At 35.6% G+C, this 11,283-nt stretch overlaps 1 protein-coding gene across 1 annotated transcript; it reads right to left on the bottom strand.

Moving 5' to 3' along the window:
* Window positions 1–3,960: 3,960 nt before the first annotated feature.
* Window positions 3,961–10,555, bottom strand: LOC126810763 (trace amine-associated receptor 2). Its single transcript, XM_050536013.2, has 2 exons — window positions 10,398–10,555; window positions 3,961–7,556 (listed from the first exon to the last, which is right to left on the bottom strand). The coding sequence occupies exons 1-2, from the start codon at window positions 10,408–10,410 to the stop codon at window positions 6,619–6,621; spliced, it is 951 nt and encodes a 316-aa protein (XP_050391970.1). The 5' UTR covers window positions 10,411–10,555; the 3' UTR covers window positions 3,961–6,618.
* Between the last annotated feature and the right edge of the window lie 728 nt (window positions 10,556–11,283).

Here is an 11,283-nt window from a genome sequence, read left to right as displayed (position 1 = left end):
GGTTGAGGTGTTCTGGGTATGTTTCTGTGGTTGTCTTTTTGAATAGACGTGGGCTGGTTCTTATGTCTGACTGACTGTAACAGTAAGTAATGTCGTCGCCATCACCAGCAAATGGGTTCAATTCTTGGGGATACGTATCTGTGGTATATTCTGTTGTCACATCATGGTCAGCCACGGAACAGGTATCATCATTAAAATCTGTTTCGCTGTATAGGAATAACCTAGGTGGCTTTAGAGGTGAAGTGTGTGGTCCATCTCTTGCTTCTTTGCGGCAATCCTCTAAGGCAAGCACCTCTAATCTAGGTAGCTTTGGAGGTGGAGTTTGAGGTGCATCTCCTGCATCTTTACGGCAATCTTCTAATACACGCTCCTCTAATCTAGGTGACTTTTGAAGAGGCCCTAAAAATAATAATTTCCAATTTTAGTTTAACAGATTTAGCAATTTGATTAACCGAAAAATTATAAATCTAATAAATAAAACGGAACAACAGTTGATTTTCAACGATAAATATTGGTAAATGACGGTACTTACCCTCTAGTGGAATATCTGGCATATTCATGATATATGGTCGAACAAAAAGTTATTAAAAAGTTCTAAAAGTATCCAGAATTGATGTAGAGCTCTGCAAAATGTTGTTGCTACTCTAGTAGAAAATCTCCTAGGAACTAGTAAAGACAATAGATATACCATAATAAGGCAAGACAATAATGGTGACGTCACAATACCATTACTTGCTTCTGATGTTCAAGCGTTCTTTTACAGATAGTTGATGTGTCTATGGACGAACATCGGATTTTCATCCTATCCCAATTACTAGTATACTTTATTTATTAGTCCTACAGACGCTTGAAACATACAGTCGACAGATAAATCAACTGGGACAGACTTTGGGCCGGACGCCTCTGTGTCAGGTCCCGTGAGGTGCTCCCACTCTAAGGTGGTCCGGGGTGAAATCCCCTCCCCCGAGCGCAAGACATTTTGTTTTTAGAAAAATGACTGATATGTTTCTAGCTTATGCACATAAGCCCCCATCCCTTAACTACACGAGAACATTCACTACTTTACACGCATACTCCTTATCAGCCCATTCCTGTAAATTTGCTACAATGGAAAAGGTTTCAGTATGTGTTATAATAAATTTTATTCTTACACTAAGTACAATAAATATGAAAAATAATACATATCAATGCAAGTTCTCAATTAATACAGAGTTGATTAATTATTTTATTTAAGATTATGTATTCAGATGGTGTACAATCTTTTAAATCTATGTATTCTCGTATAGCATTTCCTATTCTCTTATCATTTTCCTTCCAAGAACTTTTATCGTGACATTCTATTCAATAAACTATTGTGGGTTCTTGGGGAAAATATTGAATACTTCCCTAACCTGTTTTCTCCAGACTACATAACCAGCGGTTGCCAGAAATTTTGCAAGAGATGGATTAAGAACAAGCTAAAAACAAAAGCGATTTTCGAACAATCAGGGGCCATAATGCAGAAAGTTATGGCCTGAAATGCGCAAATATTAAACGGGGCTGAAATCTTTGGGAAATAAAGAAGTATTTTAAGTTTCATCAAAATCGGATAAAAATTGTAACCTCTAGAGGGTTCACAAACTTCGTATTACATACTTTTACACAATTTGCGTATACAGAGCGGACATTTTGTCAGGTAGTTTCATTTCGATTTTGCCGAAAATCGAATTAACCATCCTTATGGGGGTGGAATGGTCATATATTGAAACGGTTTTTAAAATCGGATAAAAAAAAAATGCCGCCTCTAGAGAATCAACAAGCAAAAAATGTGATTTTTCGAACAATCAGGAAGTTCGTTCGGATATGCGCGATTATCCAAAGGAACCAAGATCTTTGTGTTATAAACACGTAATTCAAGATTCGTCAAAATCGGATCAAAATCGTAACCTCTAGAGGGTCCACAACCTTGATATACCAGATGTTTACATTATTTGCGTACGAGGGGTGGACATTTTGTCCGGTAGTTTGGTCCGATTTTCACGAAATTCGTATTTAGTTATTTGTAGATTTGTATGGTTTCAAAAATACCTTATAATTCATATCGTCACTGTTAATATCTCAAATATATTTGGGGTTTTTTAAACTCTGATTAATTATTATTCAATCTTTATATAAAGCTGTAGTTCGATCGTATTTGAATAAAATTATGCATCAAAAAACCTGGGGTCTTAGATTACTCCTTGTTGCCGACAATGTTTTTCGTGTGACGTGTCCGCACAAGCTGTATGGAATTTGTTTTTAAATAAATCTGCTTACATTCCTAATCTATTGTGAACAATGTAATAGAGCAATTAACTACGGCCATGACATTCTATAATTGGAAAATTAACAACGGTCATGAACAGAAAATTAAACTGTATCGTAACCCTATTTTGACATTCAGTTTACACCCGATTACCCACGAATTATTGTATTGTAAACTATTCATAACTCCTTCGCAGCAATTCCTGATTCCACGCGATTGTTTTGCCCAATCACCACGAATTTTATTCGCGACGATCCGTGACAACTGCCATGTGAAAGCGGGGAATAAGACGCAGACAACCAAGTCAAAACTGTATCGTCAGCAAAGACTGCCCCCCCCCCCCCCCCCGTTCCTATTTAAAAATAACTGACAGATATATATTTGAAACCACGCGTTTCTCCGTTGTAGGAGGTTGGGCAATTCTCGAACTTATAGTTACATTTTCCCCTTTTACTGCAGACACGTGAACAGTAGCGTCCAATCAGAAGTTGTGACACTAACACCCTCAAAAAAATATAGCGACCTCCACGGAAATCTTGACATTGAACAACCCTTAAACATTGCGACTCGATTATCACAGGTAGACATTTTAGCTGGAAAGCGCAGATCTTGGAATTCACGATGAATCTGATAGACTCTAAAGCTTTGTGAATACCCAATCAAAATTAGTACCGAAATATGCAGGGTATTAAGCGAAGTTAAAGTGAGATCAAACCCTCTATTGAAGATTGGGGTCGGGTGGTCTAGTGGTTTAACGCTTGAATCATACGGTATGTCATTACGCCAAGTGTCGTGGTTTCGATTCCCCGCTTGTACGTGACAAGGAGTAGGGTCGCACTGCTAAAGACCCTTACGCGCAAGCGAATTATTGAAATAAAAATTGACCCATATGTTAGTCCAGAAATGATCTAGCTTGTGTCGAGTGGGCGTTAAAAAAAACTCCATCTCAACACATGAAACCTAAGAAGCAGAAAGTGACTGAAACAACTGATACTAATGTTGATCATATATTATTATAATGATTGATGATAGTAAATTATTTCAATTTCTTCATTCAGTCTTCTGAGATTCACAAGTCACTACACACTCAGATATACTATTCAAGGATAAACATTAGTTTTCTGAAGCACGTATTCCAGATTTTCAAAGCACAGAATGTTTATCCCAATGCACGCCCTTGTATGTAAGAACGTCAAAATAGGTCTTGCCTCTCCATGGATCATCAACTTCACGCACTCCTGTCTGGACTCGAGATATCGACTCCATTAGCCAAATTCATGACGCCGATGCCCCTCATCTCGCGTCTGATCACAGTTCCTCCGACCAGAGCGTCAGAGAAGAAGTCCGATGTGACTGACAAACGCTACCTGCACTGCAGCTGTACTGTACACACACGATACTCTGGTGAAAGTTGAGATGTACATAAAACGACGAACAGCGGACAGTCTACGCCCAACGTGCAAAACGTACGTTGTGACACATGGACGATTATGCTGGTTAGACATAGATACGCCCAACGTGCGAAACGTACGTTCTGACACATGGACGATTATGCTGGTTGGACATAGATGCAAATAATGTGCGTGATCATTCTAGTTCAACATGTTAACAGAAGTTTGGGAACAGCAGACAAAGAAATATAAATAATTGACCATTTTGTTCGAAACCATTTGGTATAATAGGTTAAACAATATTTTATTCCTTAAACTGAATTGGATTGAACAACATGCAAGAGCTTATACAAGTTCTCTCCAAAAATATGAAATAGATAAATAAAGATATATTTACAATAAGCAACGGTGAACAGTGAGCTACATGCATAATATGTTAGGATAATTTTTATATATTACATTTTGATGTTATATCTATATTAAATTAAAATCCAGGGCAAATTGGACCTGGGTGAATTTGGGCCCTGGGCGAACTGGTCCCAGTGCGAATTTGGACCTCGAACCAATTTGGGCCCGGGGCATATTAAGCCCCTGGGGAATTTGGGCACTGTGCAAATTTAGGCCCGGGGCGAAGCCGGGTATCCTTCTAAGTATAAGAAAAAAACAGAAAAACTATTGCATTGTATAAAATGTAAGAATTGGACCTGGGTGAATTTGGGCCCTGGGCGAACTGGTCCCAGTGCGAATTTGGACCTCGAACCAATTTGGGCCCGGGGCATATTAAGCCCCTGGGGAATTTGGGCACTGTGCAAATTTAGGCCCGGGGCGAAGCCGGGTATCCTTCTAAGTATAAGAAAAAAACAGAAAAACTATTGCATTGTATAAAATGTAAGAATATCTTTCTATATTTTTTATATGTATTTTGGCACTATTTCGAATATATTAGAATTTCTATCTGCTGTAAGATCGGGGTTGCCATATAACCCTAGATCTACTAAAACATTTTGATTAAGGTGGTGTACACTGTACAAACAAAATCAGTGAAAAAACGTAAAAAATTCCGGAAACAAAAATTACCAGGAAAATTTTATCCGTATTAGTTTTTCCTGTAATTTACAGAAATTCCTTCAATTAACATAAATTCCATTTTCAATTACAGAAATAAAAATCCTGGTAATTTTTGTTTCCTGAGCATAAAAATTTCATTGAATTATCCATTGACAATACATTAATTTATAGATCTTATAAATAATGAAAATTAGTTATACATGACATGTAATATACCAAAGTTTACAAAATATGATGGTTAATGAATTGAAATGAATACTATAACACGATAATTATTATAAATGATTATATATGTATATACGGTTACTTATCGTTGCATTTGCAAACAGAAATTATCTGTAAATTCCTGGTCATTACACCGTTTATCCCCTAAAATACCAGAATTCAGTGCATTATAGAATGAAATAAAACATTTTATTTTATGATCAGTAGTGGAATACCACGTTTTATCAGTGAAATAAAATGTGTTATTCCACTGGCTATGATTGTAAAATCATAAAATAAATAGAACATTTGTCGTTTTGTCGTGAATAACATATGTTATTTCATCTCTAAGCAAGAAAGGTAAGTGTCGATATAAAAGGAAAACACGAGTTATCCTTCTATATAACTGACTGAAATTGACGAGTGATAACAGATACACGGGCGAATTTCTGCTCACTAATAATTCCTTCGAAGATCAAATGTTATGTGAGGCTGTGTAAGGATATCTGATAATTCAAAAAAGTAATTGAATGTCGCTAGATAAGGGAAAACGAGAAAAATAGAAATAGTCCGTACATTCTCTTGTTTTTATTCATTCTATATAAAAGCATGGTAATGCACGGACTTTTTCTACTTAGCGAATTATTATGAATAATGGTAAAAAAGTGATGTATCATCGGCGAAAAGTCGTATGTTATTAGTAAAATATTAAATGAGAGATGAGGTTTAACGACCACTCGAGACTCCAGAATAAGTACCGGCATGTAAATAATTTGATTTAAAACCTCCTATATGCATTGTTGTCTATTACTTAATTGGTGTTCAGTCCATTTACATGCATAATATTTTATTAATTCCATATGGTTCTAAGTTTCTAAGTTTCTAATTAAGTCAAAAAATCTATATGCCAAACGCTTTTGATACATGACAAAATATAAGTCTAATGTATTTCCTTATCGAGATTACTTATCAAAACATCATAAATTTCTAAAAGTTGAATTATCTTAGACTTGTATTTATAACAAAGTTGTCTTTTATGTTGTCGAGATAATACATGTTACCCGTGTGTGATAATGACTCCATACCTCTTGTAGTACGTGAGAATGTTAATTTCCAGTATTACTGATTTGACCTTTCGGGGTTTTGATGGTATTTACATGGAAGTACACGTAAATGTTAAAGTTATTATTAGGTTATTACCCCATAATCCAATGGTGGGCAAACTACGGCCCGCACAGCCAGACCTCTCCACTACATCTGAAAATTTTATTATGAGTAATTTTATCTCCAAATGAAATACAAAATCGAAATGGCTTATTGTTAGGCCCAAACTCGAAACAAACTCTATAACTATTCCATAAAATGACATTTTATTGTCCTAATTTGACTGAAATTTTAAATACCTTCTATTTAAGTTATCTATTTTTTTTTAACTATTATAAAGAGAACAGTCAATTCTTTATCTAATCTCCCATAATGTATCTTTAAACAAGCAGGCCATTATAGGGAGTAGGGGTATAAATAAAGTATTCACACCCCTTTATCGGAGACTGTTTATAAAATAATGAAAGGTGTAATATTGTCTTTTATCAGAAATGTGTTCTATATATAGTCGCATAGATTATGTTTGACTAATTGAACTATCTGTAATAATGATCAGCGTCTAGCGTCTTATTTGGTTTCATGTGTTATGTTTTCAGACATTTCAATATTCATGTTAACAGAATTTTTACATCTGATTATTTTAGTCAAACTTTTAATCATTTCTTTACGGCTATATGTGTTAACCAACCATAATACTGGCAAAATGAAGCGTCTTGCATAAGAGCAAAAAATTGAAGTCTGATACAATGCCGGTATATAACGTACAACATCAAAATATTGTAGTAAATAAATGAGAATGGCTGGTACCTCACAAATAATGGTTATTATTGAAGCAAAAATGATGTCAGACGGAACATCTGAAATAGCGGACGTTCTTGTATTGAAAAAGGTTACAATCAACAATAAAGTAGTTATTAAAAGGAATAATATATGCGGTATTTCAGATAAACAAAAAATTATGATGTCATATGGGCTTTTGAAAGTCAAAAAGCAGGGATACAAAGATGTTTCAATATTTGGAAACATTACGGCACCCAGAATTAGGACAGTTTCAATACAGATATATAAAGCCATAAATACAGCCAGTTGGTAACGTGTCTTCTCTTGATAATTAGATACTGTCATCTTTGTTATCCAGTCAATACAAATAGCACCAACTAGAAGGATGCTAATTGAAATTTCGTACATGAATCCAACTTGTGTTACCAACAAGAGAGTGACATTGCAGTAGTTTGACATGGCTCCTACGAAATAAACCAAATGAGCAGAAATCGGCAACAAAACCAGTCCAAGCAGAAAATCACAAATGGATAAAATCAAAATTAAGAAATATTTTGATTTGTTGCGAAGTTCGGGATTTAACGAAATGGCTAAAATGACTAGGCCGTTAAAAATTGTAATCAGAACTGCCATAATGATTTGCAGGATTAAAAGAGGAATGTTCTTCTCATTTTCATTTTCGGGTGCATCGTAGTCCAAGATTGTTGAATTCATATAGTCGTTTACTGAAAAGACAAACAGATAAAATATATGTGGAGATGTATGACGTCAACCACTGAATAGAGTTCTGGACCAGATTCCATGTAAAAGCCTATAACGGTCAAAATGCGTTAAAAATAGACTTTCGTTTCAGTGCCTACATCACTACGTTAGCCGTTTGAATTTTGAAAATGGCCGTCATTTTCGGCCGTTTATTTCCAAACGATTGCGGATGTGTTATAGCCCCTCCTCTGATTTCAGATGAGTTATAAGCAAAGTGTGAATTGTACAAAGTTTGTGGACCCTCTAGAGCCAACAATTGTTGTCCGATTAAGATGAAACTTAAAATATATGTTAAGGATAAAAAAAAGGACAATCTGGTTTGATTATATGGTCTAAAATGATATTTGGTTGACCAAGGGTCGACCATCTTGACAATGGCCACTATCTTGGATTTTTGAATTGCTAATTTCAAAAGAATATCCACATTTGAAATATTCCCTGATATTATGAAGTAATTAGATTCTTATCGGCTTTTGGCCTCTATTATCTGTTACTGACTGATCCTATCACAGGAGTCTGACCTTCTATCCGTATATATACATGCATACACCATGTCCAACCAGACAATATATAATAAAAAAGAACAGGAATGCAATGCCTGTTGAAGACTCGATTTTACCTGCTTTTGCTTCGGCTCGTTTTTTTTCAACAATTCGTAATGTCGGGCAATCAAACCTCTGTCGATTCACTCAGATATGTTTTTTCTTCAATCTAGTCGTTTTCATTTGCATAAATACTCCCACAAAACGATATCATAGCCACTTGTTTCCAATATTTACATTACTTTCGTCCGTTTCCATTTTGTCACGGCCGCCATGCGCTGACGTCACTAATATGGAAATAAGGCTTTTCCCTCATCTCGGTTCTAAGGCTATTTTGGAATCCTTACCGTTTATTTTTCACCGTGATTCTTCTTTGTTCGCCAAAAGGAATCATTTCTTGCCACATCTGATAAAATTATAATCCAGCACTATTTTCATGTAGAATTTAGCGATCCAAAACCACAAACAAGATTCGTTTGAATTGATCCCGCATTATGAAACTCACGCCTGCGCAGACCCACTGATCTATATATATAGATAAGTGCGCAGACGGATGTTAAGGGTTCATAGCTGGACTTAGCCAATATTCCAAATTTAGGAATGGAATGTTACCGTAAACGAAAATTCTTGCCGTACTTCAATTAACCAATCTGATCAAAATACAGATCTATATTTCATTTCGTTTTTTTTTATACTTTCGAAGGCCAACACTACATGAAAATTTGACCGATTGTAGTAAAAGGTCGTGTCGGGGGTCGTACGAACGATTTTTGACCCTATGACGTCAGGCATTGATTAATCAATCAGCGTTGACGTTTCTAGTGGTGTACCCACAGTTCCGTGCATCGGCCGTCAAGAAGTCACCGTAACAAATGGTTTCATTGGCTAACCCCTCACGCCATCCAGAACGCAACTTATATAGCAACTCTTCCAGACCCTAGTGTAGTACAGACAAATACAACGAAATTTTGAACTATAGAAAAAGGAAACGAAATAGGATCTATGTTTTAATCAGATTGTCAATAAACGGACAAAACGGTCAATATTGATACCACTAAAGTTTATGTATACAGCACACATAAACAATTATTGCATAAAATCGATTAAGACATAATTAAGTACACTAAGAATGTTCGTTTACGATAACATTCCATTCAAAAATCTGGAAATGGAATGAAATGAAATGGGGTTTAACGTCCTACTGTTCTGCTCCTAACTGGGCAAATGAAGACGGGCATACGCCATACAGTGTGCTATGAGGGAAATTTTGCAGTTGAATTTCAACTGCCAGGGGATCATTTACGTGCATTCCAATATATACACGGGACCTCGGTTTTTCGTCTCATCCGAAGGACTAGACAGCTGTCCTTGTCAGGCCCTCCGCCCTGCAACACTGACAAGGGGAAACCACGCTGGAACAAAAATCTGGAATATTGGATGAACGCAGGCGTGATTTTCATAATGCCGGATCAATTCAAACGAATTTTGTTTGTATTTTTGGATCTTAAATTCTACATGAAAATAGTGTTGGGTTATTATAAATTTGTGTCGGATGTGGCAAGAAATGAACAAAGAAGAAAATATTTACACCGCGGAGAAAATATTTACACCGCGGTGGAAAGGTTTTTCATGGTTCTTTTTTATTTATCACAGTTTTCACTACGATTTCTCATATGAAGTAAATTTTAAGAAAAAGGTATAAATCAGTGTATGGCACTAACAAGCCACCGTAGAAAAGCCTTATATTCATATTATTTGGGTATAGGATCAGTCAGTAACGGATAAAGGACGGGGCCCGATAAGAATCCGTTGCTAGAGTAACTATGAAGTTATATGCTGCACTAGTGTCGACCATTGATTTTAACAAGTTGGAATTCCTGGTCGAAAGGAGTGATTCAGATTCCCATTGTGGGGCTACAATGTTACACGAAAGTGCCAAATGGCAAATTATTCAAATAGAATTGTCTTGAAAACATTTTGCAAACGTTTAGTTAATCAAAAAGTATATCATCTAATCGTAGAATTAGAATAGGCCTACTATAACGTTAATATTCTAATTCTTTGGTCTCAACATTTAGCTTCTATAAGAGAAATCCCTGCACTGCAGGCATTCGCCAATTAAAACACGTATATACTAAGTTGGACATTCTACCTCATTGCAGAGTCACAGATGGGCATGCGGAGGTCAATAATGCAAGTCTTTTGGATTTAGCTTAACATCTGGTATGAATAAATATGGAATATGTTTTAAAAAATACTTACATTGATAATCCATTGTGAACAAAGATTTTACAGCAATCACAGATTAGTATCGATCAGTAGACTACCCACAGTGGTTCATACAGCGACACCAATGTAAATGTTGGATCATAAATAAATCAGTTTAATATTGAGTAATTAGCAATGGTCACGGTTGTTTGTATAGCTCTTGGTATAGGAAGCAATAACTTCGTAAATGTTAAAATAATTATCAGGTCATCCAGAACTATTAGAAGTCACGTGATATACTCCCAGGAATTACTGTAAACCTCTAAATATTTGGGTACTGTAATACTATTAATGATTTAAAGAAACATTATGGGAGATTATATAAAGAGCCGACAGTTCTCACTATAATAGTTGAAAACTAGATAATGTAAAGGGAATTTGCTGAAAATATCAGTCAAATTAATCCACTCTGAACCGAGAATTTAGCGATTGAATTTTCGGCCTAGTCTCGATCATCATTAAACATAGTCTCGATTATCCACTTATCCACTTATGAAAGTTGAGCAGCAAATCGGATCCTAATCCAGTAAATATCACAGGCTAGCGATGACATCGAGAGTTGATTATGGTCTGGATACGTTAATTAATGTATAATTAATAATTTAGATAACATTTCAGGCCTAAAAATGGGCAGATTTAGCTCTTGCATAATGTACGTTTAATACCACTGGAATCAACATGTTTTGAGAGGGACTTGAACTAAACTTTTGATAGATAAATTAGTTTGAATAAGTTTAGTCTAATTATATCATCAAATCAAACAGTTTTATACACGGTAAGACATCCTTAAAACGAGGTAGTGGTGTAATTTTATCACGTCTTCATTAGCCCAATCGTTGCAGAAAAGTAGGACGTTAAACCCCATTTCATTACATTTCAC

Source organism: Patella vulgata, chromosome 2 (genome assembly GCF_932274485.2).
Source record: "Patella vulgata chromosome 2, xgPatVulg1.2, whole genome shotgun sequence".
NCBI lineage: Eukaryota > Metazoa > Mollusca > Gastropoda > Patellidae > Patella > Patella vulgata.
Note: the sequence above shows the minus strand (reverse complement) of the source record. Positions and strands in the feature narration are given on the sequence as shown.